General features: G+C 43.4%; 1 protein-coding gene and 1 long non-coding RNA gene across 2 annotated transcripts; one reads left to right on the plus strand and one right to left on the minus strand.

Moving 5' to 3' along the window:
• Nucleotides 1–99: 99 nt before the first annotated feature.
• On the minus strand, nt 100–17,965 carry LOC116917367. The gene is given in 8 exon segments (XM_045170013.1): nt 100–329; nt 394–444; nt 567–2,064; nt 2,066–2,185; nt 2,187–2,411; nt 3,108–4,267; nt 4,337–5,206; nt 16,956–17,965. Coding segments are annotated over 8 exon segments (4,326 nt in total). The 5' UTR covers nt 17,128–17,965.
• LOC116917369 lies at nt 5,200–7,610 on the plus strand. The gene is made up of 2 exons (XR_004391115.2): nt 5,200–7,107; nt 7,189–7,610. It is a non-coding gene; the product is annotated as an uncharacterized LOC116917369 (long non-coding RNA).
• Nucleotides 17,966–19,365: the final 1,400 nt, after the last annotated feature.

Below are 19,365 nucleotides of genomic sequence, written 5' to 3' on the forward strand. Positions count from 1 at the left end.
AATAATATTAAGCTTCTCTTCCCTCTTTTTTTCTTTTTCCTCAGTCACAATGAAATTCCAACTGAGCATCTTTTCTTTCTTCTCCTAGGCGACAAAGACTTACTTTTTTTTCGGATCCCGGTCCCAGACGGAGATGAAGAGCCTCTTGTAAAGGTCAGCCGAAAGGAATTCGAACGAGAACTTCTGGTCGTACCAAGGATTGTTGTCGTTCTTGACGAGTGTCGTCCGGCAAAACGTTTGCTCTGGACTGTCGGGGATCAGTGACACCTTGACGTATGAATTGCACGCTCGACCGCTATTGGGATTCTTCAGGTATCGAGCTGATTGAACTACAATGTAACGAAAAATAATTATCGATTGATTCATTGGATGTTATTCATTTATGATAATTACTGTGAATTGTCAATAGACCGGAATTGAGGTAAATCGCCAATTGTAATTGTCCTATTTAAAAAAAAATAATTTAATTGTGAGAAATTAGAATGTTTGGGTTTTCGTGTTTATCGAGCAATGAAAATGGTTTAACCCATTGACGACAAAGGTGAAGAGATATCATTATAGGATACCTTTGCCGTGCAAAACGTCGGCAGCTTTAGGTTTTCGTGAGCTCTTGCGACGTCGTAAGGTATTAGAGCTTTTCGAGCTGTATGTGCTTCGAACACTCATGGCCGTCCTGTCCATTTTGCTGGTGGAATTAGCCGTCGTATTGGCAGTGGAGCATCCGCGTCGACGATTGTGACGCCCCCTGCTGCCACTTTTACGATTCTTCTGCGGCGTCGAGACGCTCTGTCCGTCGTGACGCCATATCCGGCTACCAGAGGGTGTCGACAAGGGCTTGTTGCCATGGACACGGAGTCCCTTGCTTCGTTTCTTCACCGGCGTCGTCTCCATCAGCGTAGTCACTTCACGGCTCTGTTTGGCCGCTTGTAGTCGTGCATAAAGAGCCTTGTGTGAGTTCCAAGTTTCACAGCTATCGGACGCGTAGTCATCACCGACCGATTGCCCTTGACCGGCAACAGTTCCGGCTGTTTTAGCGGAACGATCGAGGACGTCGCAATTGATTTTAGTCAAATCGCTATAAGCCATATAAAGAGGATTCTCGGCTGCTGTCGCCCTGCCGGCCAGCCTCGATCCTGAGGTCATTCCGTTGGTTTGTAATTCCGTCTGAGTGGCAGCGTTTTCGCGTACTCGAGACGCTTCCCGTTTATGCGCTCCGACGGATTTCTTCTTCCGGTTGCAATGGCAAGATGCGGCGGATGACACGCTCGACGAAGAAGAAGGAGAATGGCCTGGATGGTCCGTTTGACAGTGACATCTATTCATGGGAGGCGGAAGTGGCCGTCGGACGGAACTGCAGCAACAATGCTGGCAGTGGTTGCTGCTGCCCGGTTGTTGGCCGGTTGGGCCGTCCATAAAGGAGAGGTTATCCATATCACGTACGGTGTCGGAGAGCATGGCTTCCATAGACCAATCAGATGGTTCGTACAGCTCCGAACAATCATTGACCGAGGCGTCGTTCAGCATCAATTCCAAACGATGAGCCCTTTCGTGCAACAATTGTTGTCTGCGTGAAGAGACGGGCCGAGAATGGGCTGATTTACGCATTCCTTTTTGATCGTCTTTCATTCTTCCATCCATTTCGTCTATGCAGTTCTCTTCTATCGATTCCCTTCTTTTCCCTTGTTCTTTAGTTTGAGAGTTCTGTTGCTGCTGAAACGGTGGAATGATCCAGCCGAAAGGGCTGGTAAAATCACCGGAATGTCGTAGACTGCGGCTTCGGCTGTGCGATACGTTCAGCCTGGCTTTGAACGCCATGATCGGCTGTCCAGGCTGCGATGGCATGTTAAGATTTTCGTAGTCAGCATCCTCGGCTGCTCCTTCCGCTGCGGTCGTTTTGGTCGACGCCAGCGCAAGAAGCGAATGGCATCGACGAGAGATGCGTGGCGGAAGCGATGGCAACGGATCCACAGACGCCATATTACAATACAAATGATCGGAAGACCACGATGAATCCTGCTGATCTATGTTAGCCATCAGCGTCGAAGATGAAGACGAAGACGCTTTTGCTTTTGTCTTCCGGCATTCTCCGGCTGAAGTAAGGAGAAGCCAAACCGGAGAGGAAGTGCGGATCTGTCGTCGAGTACACGCTGGAAGGACAAGATGGCAGTGGCATCGATTGCTGTTGCGGTCCTGTTGCTTGATTGCTGTTGCTGCAATTGTGACTGGTTCGACCAGCAATTATAGTAAAGACTGCGCTTGTTATCCGTCCGTGGCAACGTGTTGTACACAAAAGGCTGGACAGGTAATAACATATCCTCGGCCAAACTTTGTCTACTAGCTGCCAACTGAGGACTAGCACTGGCCGCCCGACTCAGTGACAGAGCCTGGGCCATTTCCGCCACACCGGAATCCTATTGAAAAAATAATATAAGAATTAAATATATTTTGTTTTAATTAAAACGTATAGATTCAACTTGAATATCCCGTACGGAATGTTAACTAAAGGAACGAACAAAAAATAAAATAAATAGGGATTGACCTTATGTGAGAAAGGTGGGAATTATTAAGTTTGCCCAGGTTTTTTTCTATTGTGAGTGAAAAACATGTTTCTTGCACAATTCCGGCGGCGTTTTTACCCACCCAATTATGTCACAGTTCAATGAAGAGTGCATAACGCGTCTATTGTTATCCATAGAGACCCTGCACTGCATTCTACAGCTTCTGGCAAGACGTTAAATAATAACTGGCCAATAAAAAATAAAGAATGCGGAATGGATGTGGGGGAAAAAAGGAATCGAAGAAAAGAAAAAAAGCGGCAGAGGCTTTGATTCGAAGGGTGTACATAACGGTCGCGGTCGGTAGTCCCTTGTAAGTATTAGCTATGGAGGGTCTTACATATGTAATAACACGCAATCTTTCCGATGTCTAGCGGATCTTATTGGCTTCGTATTATCAAGGTGCTACGCTCCACACATCACACAGGTGAATAACAAAGAAGGGGGCGCTACCTATTGTATATTTTATCTTCCCGTTTTCTTTTTTAAGTATTTTCTATTGTTATCGGAAGTATGCAAAAAAATAAATAAATAAGTAAAACTTTTATGTACCTGAGTATCGCTGCCGGAACTACCGTTGGAAATGGAACGACGCTCCATCAGCGCGTTATTGCCAGGTAGTTGCATCATGGCGTAACGGAAACCAGGGAATTCCAACAGCAGTGGATTATCCACGTCGATGGATTTGCTGTTGTTGTTGTTTGGTGCGTCGTAGACCGGCTGGAGCTGTTCGGCCAGTTGCTGTTTCTGCTGTTGTCGCCCACCGGAAGCAACGGATCTGGGCTTCCAAAAATCACTGGAATCATCGGCTGATCGCGACGAAGCCAACAGGACGGGAGCTATTTCCGTGTCCTCTAAATTCACGTAAGACGGTTGCCAATCGTAACCGCCGTCTGGGGATACGACGCGCTTCACGTGATCCACTTCGTCCGTCGTCGGCTGGTCGCTGTTAGAACTACAAGATTCATTCAATTTACCGACTTCCGGCAAATCGTTGGCCGAAACCAATTCCAGGCAAAAGCCTCGCCGACTGCACGGCACGTTGACGAAGCCCGGCATCTCCAACGACCCGCTTCCCCGGCCAGATTTCATCCCGTCTGTTTGGCCATTTTCGCGGTTCGATTCAAAGACGACGGGCAGAGTGATTGATTCGCCAATTAGTCTCGCTTCGGTCTGAAATGTCACTTGCTTGTTTGGCCGGTTTTTCTTGTTCTGAATGGAAGACTCTTGGCATCGAGTGGCGTTGCTAACGGACAGTCCGTGACTGGCAAGCGAACGACTTGCGCCATATTGGTGTAGATGCTGGCCGCTGGAATTGTGCGGCCCGCACGCTGCTGATTTCTTGAGAGGTGACGACGTTCCATTGAACGGATGACAGGCCGATCCGGACGGCGTCGGTGTTGATGGCAGACCGTTCCGGCTGCAGGCCAAAGCCAAGCTGGAAAGATCCATCAAGTTATCGTCCGATACGTTGACGGTGGGCGATGGTGGATGGCGAACTGGCCGAGGTCGGTGTAAATCATTGGATGCGGGTGGCTGATTAGTAAACGAGGCCACTACACCGTCCAGTTTCTTTAAAGGCACTGCCTGTTGCTGAGGGTGTTTGACTGACGGGCAAGGAGAAGCCGCGCCATTTTTGGTGACTTGATCAATTGCGATACTATCCTTTTTGGAATGATGGCGCATGGCCGAACTGCGAATGATTTCCATTCCTGGAATAAAGAGAAAGGAAAATGAAAACACCCCATTTCAATTGCTAATCAAATCAGGTGAAGTCTTACGGTTCATGGGAAGGAGCGTCGCTTCCGCCAACGTCCGCGTTTCGTCCGCAGAAGCGGATCGTGCTGCCTCGGCTTCAGCGTCTGACATTTGAGCCAGTTCGTCTTGGAGACTATGGATAATATTCCTGTACGCCTGATTACTGATGTCTTCCAGCGCTTTCCGCTTCAGATTGGCCGCAGCAGCCGACATGTAGGCCGAGCCGGACAGCGAAGAAGAGCCAGCCGTTTGCTGAACAGCAACTGGGATCTTATCCAATTGCATGTAGAGACTGCTGCCATTATCGGCCGTCTCGATAGCAACCGGTTTCCTTCTCGCCCGTCGATTCGCTGTCGATGGCGAACACGAGGAGTTTGTCGTACACGACGAAGATGAAGAATCAGGTCGCTTATGTTGGCCTCTGTCCTTGATAGGAGAAACGGAACGCGCTTGTCGCAATGTCGACATTCTCCTGACGGTGGCCTGTTTAATCACGCCGCCCTTCTGACTGGAAGACCTAACCGACCCCGGCGTAGCTGTTCCACTAATCACAGATCCGCTGGAATGGCCGTAAGTGGGAAGACCGTGACACGAAGCGGCGCTGGAACCGCGCGGAGGCACCAAAGGAGGTGGCGGTGAGCCACCCCCGTCTGAAGATGCTGTCGTCCCCGTTTTGATGTGGTGAGCGCAAGAATCGCTAGTCGCACTCGTCGGACTGTTCTTCGATTTGTTCGTAGAGCTGGAATCTTTGCGTCGGAGGAGCTTGGCGGATGCGCGTCGCAAATCGGCCAGACTAACACGGGCTGCCGACGTAGCCGAATGATGGCCTGTTGAACTGCTTTGGCCGCCGTTTTTCGAGCCCTTTGCCCATTTCAGCATGGCGACGGGGCCTCCTGAAATTCGGATTCAAGAAAAACAAACAAACAATCCGTTTAATACGAGTTTTCACTAGTCACGAGTGATGATAAACCACGTCTTTCTGTAGTGGCTAATCGTGTTGAAATGTCATCAGAAGAAAAAAAAACAACCGTCTGCACCAAAAACAGCAAAAACAAGAGAAGGAAAAAGAAAAGAAAAAGGGGGGAATGAAACGAAGCGATCCATCTATTGCTCGTCCCGTTTTCCCAAGTTGACATCTTGCGCTTTCTCTCTCTCTCTCTCTCTCTGGATGAGATTGTGACACGATGCCTTGGCACGGGACGGGACACGGCCGTACATTCGCTACAAAAGCCGATGGCATCGTGAAGAGAAGTCACGATAAAAAAACTGCCGTCAGACAACGACAAGACGCATGTCGGCAACCGCAAATGGCAGTCTCAATAACAACAGCCAAGAAAAAATAACGTATCGTTTTTAGGGGTGTGTGTTTCTTCGCTAGATGGATGTGTGTGTTTGGAAGAATCGCATGTAATCCGGGTGAGGCACCTCTGGTGGCCTCTCTGACAGAAGTCGACCTACAACACCTGTAGAACCTACGGGTAGGGCCATTGTTTCTCGATACACGTTTCACTTGAAATGTTTCCATGCAAGTGGGGAGAAGGAAAAGAAGAGAAGAAAAAAAAAATAAAAATAATCCATCAAAACAAAAGACGAACGGCGAGATATATAACCACACGCTCTCTTTTTATTTCTTTTGTTTTCTCTAGAAAATGTGTGAATCGGATTCCGCTCTAACAACCAGAATGGAATCAAAAAAGGTTTTGACACGCAAACCACCAACCGCGCTAAAAAAAACACCAACCGGCGACGCCCATTTTCGCAGTCAACGAAGGAGAGAAGAAAGAAAACAAAAAAATAAAAATAAATAAGAAAATAAATATGATCAAACGTTCGTTCGTGATGATCGCGTGAACTCAACCAAAAAACAAAAGGCAGCAACAAATCTAAACGAATTTGAGTAGTTGTTCTGACTGTGTTGCCGGTAGACGTAATTCTATTGGTCCGTCCGCCATTCAACACGCAACAGGCAACAATCAAAGCAAAGAAATCCAGAAAAAAAAAAAGCAAGACGAATGAATAGAATAAAAATAAGCCGGAACGAACAAACTGTAAGAGTTGTGGATGACGGGCCAAGTTCGAGTTTGTGATTGATCGGTTGCTGCTACTTTAGTCTGTGTGTTTGTGTGTCTGCGTTTTTCACTGCACGGAGCTCTTCCTGAAATTCCAGAAATCGTCTTCTAAGAATGTCGATCATCTCCTTTTTGTTGCCAGTCTTTCAACTGTTCGTAACATTTGATCCCGGTGGCCTTGCATCAACGTCATAACGAAGACTGGAGCAGACGTCAGCAGCCAGGGTGGTATACGAGACTCTTTTTGCCGGCACTTTGATTTCATGGAACACCAAACGAGTCAATGCGGCCAATCCGATATTCAAACAAACGTCAACAACTCGGAAACATTGAACGTGCATCCAACTGATTTTTTTTTTTTCAGAAAAAAGAGAAAAGAACAAACAAAATGGGTTCACCTAGTACACGTGTAACTGCTCGAATCGGGTATCATGGAATGTGAAACAAACGAAACTAATCACTGCCAAAATGGATGACGGTGACGATCGGAATGACAGCAGCATCTGGTTAGCCCTCCGTGAAACCGGACGACCTGCCAAAAGATACGCAGCTAAGGACTGAACGAGTCAAAATTCAAAAGAAAAGCTCCAAATCCGTTGAGGAATGATACGAATGACGAATGAGAGGACTCGATGATGAAGAGATGGACTCGATTTCCATCTTGGGTGGGTAATAAGATCTGAGGAATTGGGCGGGTAACTCGATGACGCCGTTGCTCTCCGCAGGTATTAGACCACAACCAGTCATGTTCAGAATTTTTTCCCTAATACTCTTTTTTTTTGTTGTTGTTTTTTTCTCCATTCTAGCCAAAAATAAACCGATAAACAACAAACAAATAAAAAGTATAGAGAGATTCCAACTGGTCAGGATAGTGTAAGAGAAAAGGGAAAAATGCCAAAACGAGCAACTAGACACGCGACGAGAAGAAAGAGAACCCAATAGACTTTATGTTATGGGAAAAGCAACGTTGAAGAGATCTTATAATACGCTCTCTTGTGTGTCATCGTCCATCACCCACCGCAGGTCCAAAGTGTTCCATGACGAGAAACCGGATCAGATATCCGTATGCTCTTTCATCTTCCTATCTCCTGGAATGTGGCTCGACATCTGCAGTCGACAACAGCAGAGAGGGGGGACAATGATACGATGAGTTATTTCTCGCTCTGCATAGTTCACACTAAACTATTTCTTTTATTTTTTTATAAATACATTTCGTTCTCCGATTTCACGTCAATGTTTGTTTTCAATGCGCTAAAAGTAGGCAGAGAACGACATACCACAACGTTTGACAAGGACACCCACATCCACAGGAAGAGAGACTTAGACATTCCGCTGATGACGGAAGAGATTACAGGCAAAACTGATCAAGAACATTCAAAGTTTTCCGCAACGGATTTTTTTGGCCAGAAAAAAGAAAAAAGTTTCGATTAAGAGATTACTCCCCCACCCCCCACTAGCATTTGCTTAACCACAGAGAAAGAGAGCGTTATATGATTAGATAGATTTCTATGTCAAGTAGCTGTTTGTTTATCCTACAGGATTGTCGTAGTTTAACCCATTTCCGTGTGTGTATCTTCATCAGCAAACGTTTTGAGCATTTTTGATTTGTGTGCGGTGACCCTTGTGATCCCTCCTTTTTGTTATTTCCCATCAAACGTGATGGAAAGAGGAAGATTGGGGAACCAACAAAAAAACAGCCCGGAGGGGCTAGCACCTTTGCTGCAGGTCCATCGATCGGAATGTTTTCGCTTCGCTGGATCCGATCATGGAACACAACGTCTCTAAAGCTTTTTACATTTTCGCTTTGATATAGTAGACGAGAGCTAAGCGAATGGTGCGACCTTCGCCAATCAAATGATAGACCTTGAAATCGTATGCATCCATGAATTTCGTCTTCCACAAATCTGTCCCAACGGTCGGCTCTTTCTCTTCTGTTAGCCCGACAACCATTTTGTTGTTGTTTGACTTTGGGCCGTTTCCTGCTGTTGTTGTTAACTGCACCTTTCACTTGAAGGAAGAAAGAAAAAACAGGACTCTCTCTCTCTCCCCCCAAATAAGGCGGGGGTCACAAACTTTTCCAATTCATGATTAAAAAAACATGGGCATAAGAAATAATATGCATACATCAATCGGCCGTCAAAATGGCGGGGACGTTCAAAAGGCAATTGGCAAGGAGAGAAAGCTTCAATGTTTTATTGGCGTCTACGTTGGTTTTTGTTTTGTTTGTTTAATGCTGGGAGAAAAAGGGGAAAAAAAAAGGCCAAGAGTAGGAGGAGATATCCGTCACCGTGTGAGAGACATGCAAAAAAAAAAGAAACGAATAAAATAAAAAAGGTGGTCGCACATTTCCCACAAGATGCGCTTCTGCGATGTTTGTATGACCTGGAAAGTGACTGTCATTGAACACAGACACAACAACTTCTCCTTTTTATTCCTTCATTTCGGTCTTGCTCGTTGTTGTACCTCCAACTATTAGTACCGGTTTGCTACCCTACATAACATTCTCAGCGAACTGCCGTCAGTTGTTAAGAAACGCGGCAGTTTGATATCTGCTGTCAAGTCAACAAACAAATGGGGACTTTTTTGTTATCTTTTTTTTTCGTTTGCTTCGCAGAGCGTGAAAGATTGGCATTGAGACTAACAGAATGAGAGTTGTGTTCCAGTTGTAGTAGCCGTCTCTCTCTTATTATTGTAACAAGTTCCCCAGAAAGAGACGCGCCCTCTCACCTGTGACGGACGCCCCGCTTACCTTCTCTATGCGCACTACCTTTGCAAGTTTTTTTTTTCTTTTTTAAACACAACAACAAGCCCATGAGCAGGTAAGAAGAAGGGAAAAAAAGAACCAGCAGAGGGGAGGACAACAAGACTGCGTCAACAATTGAATAATATAGCCGACGACTCGGAACCGACGCGGTCGCTGTTACACACAGGAGGGGTGGGAGAGGTAAAAAAAAAGGTATCCCATGTAGTTTCTAACGAAAAACACGTTGACAATAAGCCGAAATCAGCGCTGACAAAGTTTTTGTTTGACTTCCCCCCCCCCTTCTGTGTGTGTGTGTGTGACAACTTGTCTATTATTAAGAGTGTATGTGTCTATACTATTCAATTAAAACAGAGGGGAACAACCAAAAAGAAAAGGCTAGTGTAAAATTTAAATGAAGGTTCGATGTTGAACGCATTGTCACGATTCCAACGTTCGATATCGTTCAAACTGCCGGTGAGACGCGTTTTTTGTTTTTTTGTTAAAGAAAAGGTGTAAATTTTGACAAACAAGAGAACCCTCAACTTCTTTTCTATACCCCCCCCACCACTTCTTTTTTTTTTTTCAATTAAACACAACCAGTTTCAAAAGATTATTATTGTGCATGTCGAATCAAAAAGCTCAAACCACCAAAGCGGCACCGTATCCCTACCTTCTTCCTCTTGATTCTCATTGTCAAAAAAATAAAATAAAATTGAGTACTACAGTCCTTTCTTTCTTTCCTTTTTTTTTTTTTTGATGATTATAAACCCCTCGATTCAATTTGTAGGTAAAGAAAAGAAAAATTCAAAGAGGGGGTGGGCATATTACAAACGTGGGAGAAGAGCGCTGTAATACGGCGAGCGTTTATAGACACAGACGTATAGACAAGTCGGTTGGTGTGCCCATAAAACCGGACCACTTATTAGATGACTGTGTTTCTTTTTTCTTGTTGTGGAAACCTCGGTTTTTAGGGGAAGGGGAACTAAAAAAAAAAAGCGGCATCGGCGGAACCGGGGCAAAAAGAAAGATGAAGGTAGAAGAGGGGGGGAGCTAAAATTTTCTTCAAAACGTCATGTATCAAACAGAAATAAAAATTTCGAGATATAAGAATAGTATACCTATATACTGCCCTGGCCAAAGGTCTTTTCATATTTGAAATTCTGTATTTTTTTTTTACCTTTTTCTGCTGGATCATCTTCACGTGATTTCGTTAATGGATTACAGCGCACCACTTTGTTGTACACATTTTCCTATTTTTTTTTTTTTCCCACTGAAATGACGTGCTGTACTGTGCTAGCCGTCGATCGAGAGATTACAGACGTTGCCGGGCCAGACAAAGAAAAAAGAAAAATGGAGAAGAGGGAGAAGAATTTGTCGATTCGTAGCTTCTGGGAAATGATTGGATCGGTCGACTCAACATGACAATAGCTCATCGGCACAGTTTCATTAATCAAGAAGTATATGCTGTCAAATATGTATCATACTAGAGCTGTGGGGCATTCCGTGTGAGAAAAATCCACAACAATAACAAACATCCTTGGAAATGAATAAATACGAGAAAATTGTGGGGTTTTTTAAAAATCAAAATAGCTGAGAGAATTTTTTTTTTCTCCAAAAATCGGTAAGGTAAAAAAATAACCCCCCCTCTACCCTATAATCAAAAAAATGGGTGAATACAATTTTTAAGAAAAAAAAGAAATGATAGAAAAGAATGGAATGTTATTTCCATCGCTCGACTTTAACTTACAATACACATGCTCGTGAAGGGCAATCCAAAGCTTCCAGAATGGAATTCCAGACGATCTTTCTTTCTTTCTTCTTAGTAGCAACAGCGCCTGCTTATTTTTGGGGGTGTAAATCTTCTTCTTCTTCTTCTTCTTCTTCTTTCCCCTTTTTCTTTCTTTACTTCGGATATCTGTTTATGACTTCTTCTATCCGGCCGACACTACCGTTGGGTTCAGGGGGGTTAGAGCGCGCGCGCTCGTCTTATTATTCAAACTTTAAACGAAAAACTCTGTGGCCGAGTTCTGAAGCCAACAGCTTCCAGCAGCCAGTCAACGCATTAGCATACGGCCTCGCTGTAGGTAAAAGAAAAAGCTAAAGGTAGCTGTAAGGGTAAACGAAAGGATGTTGTATAAGACTCTCTCTCTCTCTCTTTGATGCAGACACACAACACTCGGCTTCGCGAGAGCTTCACTGGAATGTTCGAACGCGGGTGATTCGATTTAAAAAAAAACCAAGTCCCTTCACTATCCACCCCTCATAGAGATCAAGTCGAAAGATATAATGTTGTTTTCCCCAATTGTAGAGTTTAGAAGAGAAAGACCGGTTAAGTCTCTTTGAAAAGTGGCAGTCTTTTGTTTCTTTCCTTCTTCATCCAAATCTCGATCGTCCAGTAGGACCCAACGTTTAAAAAACAAAAAATACGTTCAAACAAAACGAGATAGATGACGGACGATTCAAGTTGACGGCGTGGAACTGAAGGGGGTAACGTTGTCTCGATACAAATCGCACCCAACCCTTCCGAAAGACAATGGTTGATGATGCACTGTCACACGCACGGGAGTAGAGACGCACACAATCGTGACACACACGGTGGCGACCACCAAACTTGTCTGACCGAACTGGCGCGTGTTTCAAAATTGTCTGCGCTAAGAAGGTAGAAACAAAAATCAAAGGGTTCACCAGGGCTGCAGGGGCTTTCTAATGTTGTTTTATTTTGTTTTGTTTTTTTTCTTTACTGCCTGCGGTAAATAAGGTGTACAGGACCAGTAGACCCTCCACGAATGGCGTTTGGGTAGAGTGTGTGTGTGTGTATAGGAGCACTAACACTGTTGTCGAAAGACACCACCGCAAGACGAGGCAATCAAGCAACAAGCTCTTTTCCTTCCAAAACTTTCAAAACCGTTGATGACTTGAGGGGCTTCCTGACTTCGAGATAGCCGAAAGTAATCAATGGCTCTTGCTTGATGGCCTCCCGTAAAACAACAACAATTTGGCGCGCGAACGAAGGAACGAGCCATCAAGTTCGGCTGATACTTTAAAAGGTTTTTTTTCGCGAAAGAAAATGGTGTGCAACAGGTGAGTCAGGCACGCCTCTTTTCGTAATCTTTTTTTACGACATCCAATCGCATCGAAACTCAACAAGCCGTGAAACAAACGGCAATCAACGTCCCCTCCAAAAAGGCACAGCAAAAGATTCAAAGTTTCTTCGTTTTGGGGTTGCCTCACGCCAATCAAAATCGTCAAGGATAATGGGTTCGATTATGCGTCACAGACGAGTTCGGGCAATTAACGATCGCCTCGAATCCAAAAACGCAACCAGTTCCAATCCAACAGGTGCGTGCCTGGGTGTTTGGTATGTACACAACGATAACACGAGAAAGCCACTTGTTTTTGAATTGAAAACTATAACGCGGCACAAGTTGAAATTATTTTGGGGTTCCGCGCTACAACTCGTCGACGAGTTGTCGTGTCCACCCTGTTCTCGTAGCTTCACAAGACTGACGTTTTCCTCATAGACAAGAGTTAGAAACCCCCCCACTGGTTCGCTCAGGCCTTGTACCTTTTTTTTTTTTTTTTTTTTAACCTCTCTACCATTTCTTATGTGTCCTCTTCTTCTACGTGCTTTGCCCAAGTCGCGCAGGTCCCTCCCACTTTTCTTTCTCCTGGCTGAGGTGTGTCTGTCCCACCACTACCATACCTATATATATATATATATCCATCTATCTATAGGTATAGACCGAGCATGGAAAAAAATGGTGGTGTGTGGTGGTAAGGTGGGGGATTCAATGGTGGCGGATGGCCTAAGGGTTCAAACTTCTTTTTTTTTTTGGGGGGGGTTCTTCTGTGTGCAGGAGATCCGGAGAAAAATGAAGAGAGGCCATCCGGAGACTGGGCATAAGGAGGGGGGGAAATCAAAGGAAAAAAAGAGGAAAAAGCCGCCTTTCATTTTGTTGGGGGGAAGAGACTTTTCTTCTTCTTCATCGGCTTCTTCTGGTCATTGGGAAAGAGGAATAAGGGGGTCGATGAAGGTATTAAAGAAGAAGATGGAAAAAAAAAAGAGAGACGTGGTGCTGATGCATTGGGAAACTGGGAGGACATTTGTCTACTGGCACACACGAGAAGAGTAAAAAAAAAAATGAATTCAAAGAATGAAATGGGAATATAAAAATAATATCCTTCTCTTTTATCTCTTTGTGACTGTATGGACCAGAACAAAAAAAAAAATTAATGTGTCTTCCTTTCTTTTTCTTGCCCATCATCAACGTGTTAAAATTGGAGATCATTCCCCTCCGAGAATAAAAAAGAAAAAAAAATAATGTATTAGAAAAACATTTCCGTTTTCAATTTTTTTTTATTTTTTATTTTAATTTAAAAGATGCCACTTGGTAGTGCGCACGGTCTACGCCAATGTCAACGAGTCACGCTCTTAAAGGTGAAGTAGGAGAGACGGGAATGGCTTTTTATACTACCGTTTTGAAACATCTTGCGACTAATACTGATGGACCACTATAGTGCGCGATGCATCCATCAGATAGCACGGCTGGCCGGATAAAATTATGACTATAGTCGTCCTTGAATGTCTTTTCGTTTTTACTTTTTTAAAGAAATATTTGCAGTTCCGTAGGTTTCCGTGTTTCTTAAATTTCATTTTCTCTCGTTTCATTTTTTTTTTTTTCAATGTGTCATGAACAGGTAGCCAACAGAAGCAAAACATCTGGGAAGTTTGAGCAATTGGAGAAGTTTGGTCCTCTCTCTCCAAGAAATTGATGTCGTCCTTATAAACTGGGGAATAATAAAAGACGGTTCCATTTCTGCGTCTGCCTGAATACTTCCCAAATTGATGATGAATCATCGACGGCTTCTATAGCATTATATATCGGTGCCGCTTGTTGCTGTACTCTCTGTGTTTGTACGTACTACATCACCTAGCCTATTTAACACACAGCTCACCGCCGGTTGGCCCATTTTTATTATTCACTCTTCAGTAGCCACCACCACCGTAGCGAGCCAAGTATCCATAAAGCAGCGACACATTTATTTTTTTCTGTGCATTAAAAAAACTAGTATATGAAAATGATGAAGGTATTTAATACATTTGACTATATACTGTATATATATATATATATATTTTTTTTAAAACTCTCCCTTCCCCCCCACTCAATTGTAGCGGTTATAATCATCAAGCGGCGAGTTAGAGTGATGATGGCGGGCGGGCTCTTTCAGGTGTGTACGGTGGAATGTAGCCCTATGTAAGTTATAGGGCCTTTATATATATATATATATCCGTCTAATGCGCTTTCGTTTCGGGGGCTAAAAAAGAACTTTGAAAAATAGAGGGAGAAAAGTTTAGCTTGATTTTATTTTATTTTTCCGATTTATTTTGGGTTGAACAACAAAAAAAGAAGGCGGCGTGCTGAAACCTCGGCTTTCTGGCTTATCGTCGAGTATGTCCCAAATGAGAGAATGAAAAAGCGTAAAAAAAAAACAGCCAACCGTGGAGGGAAAGTTCTCAAACATTACGAGACATCGTGATTGCATCTGAAATGCGCGACCGTTAAGCCGTCCTGCTAAAAAAACAAAACTGTCGACAGAGCCTCTCGAAACAAGGGATATCCTATAAGTTATGTCCACTTTGCACGTTTTGCCCCCCCCAAAACGTCGCTCGATTTACATTGACTGGCCCAATCGGACCCATCTCGGAGAAAGGTCCGCCAGGTCAAATCTATCGAAACAGTTGCGCATCCTGGTGTCTACGATCTTCAACTTCAGCAACAGCGGACACTGGCGTGCGCATTCGTGTAAAGGAGAAATGCTAAAGACAGTCGTGGGAAAAGATGAATGGCCACTCTCTATTCTTCCACCTCTTTTTTTTTTTAGGTTAGAAAGATCCACCTTTTCCCGTTTGTTGACGTCGCTTGTTTGGGGGGCTCCCACTAAGAAATGATGGCAGCAGAAAAAAAGAAAAAGAGCAAATGCCTTCTGACTGATCTCCAACTGCGTTAGAACCCATCGGAAATGATGGAAAGAGAAATCTTTTTAGCGAAAAAATAGAGAAGAAAGAGAAAAGACACAACATGCTATAGTGTCCATCAAGCATTTTCTACCTTTCGACAGGACTCTTGTGTCTCCTTCTCCTTTCTCTGTGGGATTTTTCTCTCTTTTCTTATTGTCGCCTGTATCTTCTTTCCCTATATTCAACCTCCCGTTGACTATGCGAGTCTTTCTATTAGCTATACAAGTCCTCGGTTTGTATTTTTCCAAGTCCCCAACTTACTTATGGGCGGTCCAAAGAGACTTGACGACTGCTTAACAGATAGACCGCAACCCGTTCTATTCATCACCCCTTTCTTCTTCGATTTCGCTGTGTGTATAGCTGTATAACCCTCTCAACTTTCCATGCGTGTATAGGCTGTTATAACATGACGAAGTATGTATATATACAAGGAGAAAAAAAGGGAGATAAAAGATCAAGACAGAAAGAAAAAAAAAGATCAAAGAAATAGTTTTCATATACTGTGCGTATATGCACGGCTGGATAGTTCGTGTGGATATATAACCGTCATCGTATAACCCTGGACTCGACGTCCGCATTTTTCAAATATTTTTCTTGTTTGGTTATCCTCCTCTGCTCTTCTAGCCGGTTATCTCGATTGAAAATAACAGAAAAACAACAACAAACTCGGAACGGCCGTTCATTGCAGCCGTATATGTACTCGTCTATCTGCAGTATCATCTGCTGGGCATAGAACAATACAATCAAAAAACGAATATTTAATTATTTCCGTTCTTCTGGAACAGCAGCATACTTGGGTCTATTAATATTCTAACCCACCGCGTTTCGGTTCTTTTTTTAAAAATTCCGGCCTTTTTATAGAAAAATTTTTTTTTGGAGAAAAACGAGATGAAGAAGATTCGGCGATGAAGAGAGTCTTCATCATTTGGTGGTTTTGAGGGGGGAAAAAAAATAAATTTGAAAAACTCCCCTTTTCATAAAATTCTTAAACGTTTAGATAATATTTTTAAAAAAGAAAAATGTGGGCAATGGTAATTTTTCACTCTCGTTAATAGGTAGTTTGCTTGAGCTCTAGCGCATGTAGGGCCGTGCCGACTTCTATCCTTTTCTATGCTCGTTTAACGAGGGCGCTTACACAGGCACAAGTATAAAGCAAAGGTCCACGCCGCGCGTCCGAGATTGTTAGTTAGCCGAAAATACCTTCTACTTTTTTTTTTTCTTTTTCTTCTAAAAACTAGCGACCTCCCAGAACGTTACGAAACGAATAAGCCATTAGCTTTTGTTGTCTTCTTTCTTCATTTTCCTCTATACATGTTAAGACCGAAATGCAAGAAAAAAAAAAGGACTGATGAGATGAGAGGGAAGGTAAGGACGATACACCATCGTGTTGATTATTAACGTTTCAGGGTAAAGAAAAATTTTGTTTTTCCGAGTCTTTTGGAATTTTTTTTTCAATTTTTTTTTCTGGGGGGCTCCAGGGCAATATTTTATGGGTACCCCGTGTTTGTGGTTAACCTCAAACGAGTCACCTACGTGGTGATGGTCATCACGTAACATGTTCATCTACTTCAAGACGTTGTAGAGGAATGTACGAGCGTAACGTAATAGCAGCAACACACCGAGGAGTTTGACTTGTCAGACAGGGGGGACACAGTCACCTGATGACCCAAAAAATAACAAAAACCCGCAGCAATTTGAATATCAAAATAAAATTTGTTTGTCCCTTGTTTTTCGTTTGACTTTAAGATAAATGTAACTGGTTTTTGTTTTTCTTATTCGCTCGCGTAAAAATGTCATCATTCTCGTCCTACCTCTTTTGTTGCCATCCAGGAGATATTCAACTTCGTCTCCGAGTCCGTTAGTGATGTCATCGATGGAAAGAACAATCACTTGACCGGGAGTGGCACAGCGCGTGAACAAGTTTGATAAGCTGCGACCGAAATGTCCGAGCAAGGGCACGCCACCATCTTTTTCGTGATCCATTCCCGTTTTCTTTTTGATTTCCTCTTTTTCTTTCTTTCTGTTCTTACTGTATAGCGCGTCGTGTGCGCTGATGGCCGTAGCAGATTGCCGAGGAAAAAGGCAATAAAAAGAGATATGGCAATGGTTTTTTTACGATATTCTCTTCTTATTTTTTCGAAGAAAACGCGTCACTTTCAGTCACTCACGAAACGTCGAGGATATTGTACAGTATCTCAATATAGTATCTATAGTTTTAAAACGAAAATAGAGAGTCGGCGAAATCGGGAAGCCGGTTGTCCATTTGAACTCACGGTTTTATTTATTCCGCCATGGCCTCTCTCTTTTTCTCTGTCTGCGATGAAGGCCTCGCAGGCAAATATTGCCAACACCAAAGAGCCGTTTAAAAACAGCGGGAGTGCTTTTGCACGCACGAACGAGCCAAGGCGAAGGACACTTTAGACGATTCAGCAGAGAGGTTTTCAAACGAGCAGAAAATAAAAACACGCACACACACACACACACAGAGAGAGAGCGCGTTTGAAAGGCGCAATTTAGTCGACCGTGATTTCGATTTCAAGGCGTGAATCGTCCTGTTTTTTTGCGGGAATTAATTAGTCAATTCTTGTCCTCGTTTGTTTTGTCAAATTGAAAGAGCACTCGAGCCGGACAGCGAGACGAGCTTGCGGCTGCTTAACTTGTTGACCGGGACGCAACTAAGAAAGAATCAACCTCGTGCGACTCACGAAAAGATTCCCGGTTTTCTTAGCGCAAAAAAGGGATTGAACTGGGTATTTCAATCGAAGGGCAGCAGCAACTTTGTTTTGTGTCTGACTCTCTCGACACGAGTTATTCGACTTGTGGGAAGTTGGCAGTGAAAGAAGAAGAAGAAGAAGAAGAAGGGAAAAAAACACAACATACACACGACTGTACATATATACCCTCTCACCTCTTCTCGGTGTGTGTGTGTGTGTGTATACCTTTTGGGTTTTTGTGGTGGGTATATCGCGCCTCTTCTTCTCATCCTACCATCTTCATTTTTTTTTTTTTTTTGACTTTGACTTTTGCCTTGTGTGTATCTCATCATCATCTTTTTTTTTCCGATAGGTTTCCTCGGGTTTGTTTGGTTCCTTCCTCCCTTTAACAGCCCAACCTTCCTCCCACCATCACCTCATGTAGCCAACCCGTTCCCCACCCCTGTGGGTTGCACTCTTCGAGTCGATAGAAAAATACATTTTTATGGGGGAGAAGTAGAAAATGCATTTAAATATTAAAGAATATGTATATACACCCTCGGGTGAAAGGTGAAATGCAAATTCGATGCAGGCATAGCTTTTAAACGTATGCCTTTCTATCGTCTATATGTAGTATGTGATGGGGGAGAGGGGTGTATGTACACACACAGACACACAAAGAGAAAAACAACGTCAAAAATCTTGGGGGTAAAAGATAACTGATGGCTGAGATATTACATCGACAGGGAGTCTCTGTTAAATCTCAGCTTTTTATTTTTCTCGATCTTTCACTGGTTCCCCCTCCATCCTATGGTTTTTTCTTTCTTCACGCACGACGTCGTATTTATTCGTATCCATAATTTATGTGCTAGCCCTGGCCAGATCATTAAATTAATCATTTTCTTTTTTCCTTTGGAAAAAACAACAACAACAAAATCAGCTGAGTTTTTATTCCAAAGCGAAGAAAGGAAAAAAAAACCAAATTTTGAAAAACACCGAGGGGTTCGAAATGTTTAAAAATTGAGAAATTCAATCTGATTGAAAAGGTTTCCAGGGTCTTGGGTGACAGCTTGCGTTTTACAGTTTAACCGCCTACTTTTAATATACAGAAACGGACCACACGTCGTCATGTAATTGATGTCCATTTACTCTGTTATATGACATGTCTGTTAAAAACTGAAATCCGAGAACGCAGAGATTTCTTTACCGCCCTTCGCCCATTAGGGGACGATATAAAACAAGGACACACACACAAAAAAAGGTTAACAAGACTATAGAGCTAAAAAAAAAACAACCCGGAAACTATTTTTGATAAGAAAAAAGAAACCGGTGTGCTGCTATTTAATACGTACGTCATAAACGAGGCCAACTAAATGTCTCAATCAAGGCATTTGTAAGGGCTGACGTAGTTGGACCAGTTGTGTATATGCATATTAGGCCATTGTTAGTTGTTTGTAAACTCACTGGCTCAAAATGGAAATCCATCGGACTGTGTATGGTCCTATAGCCAATTTTATTGCTCATTATA

Source organism: Daphnia magna, linkage group LG2, assembly GCF_020631705.1.
Source record: "Daphnia magna isolate NIES linkage group LG2, ASM2063170v1.1, whole genome shotgun sequence".
Classification (NCBI taxonomy): domain Eukaryota; kingdom Metazoa; phylum Arthropoda; class Branchiopoda; order Diplostraca; family Daphniidae; genus Daphnia; species Daphnia magna.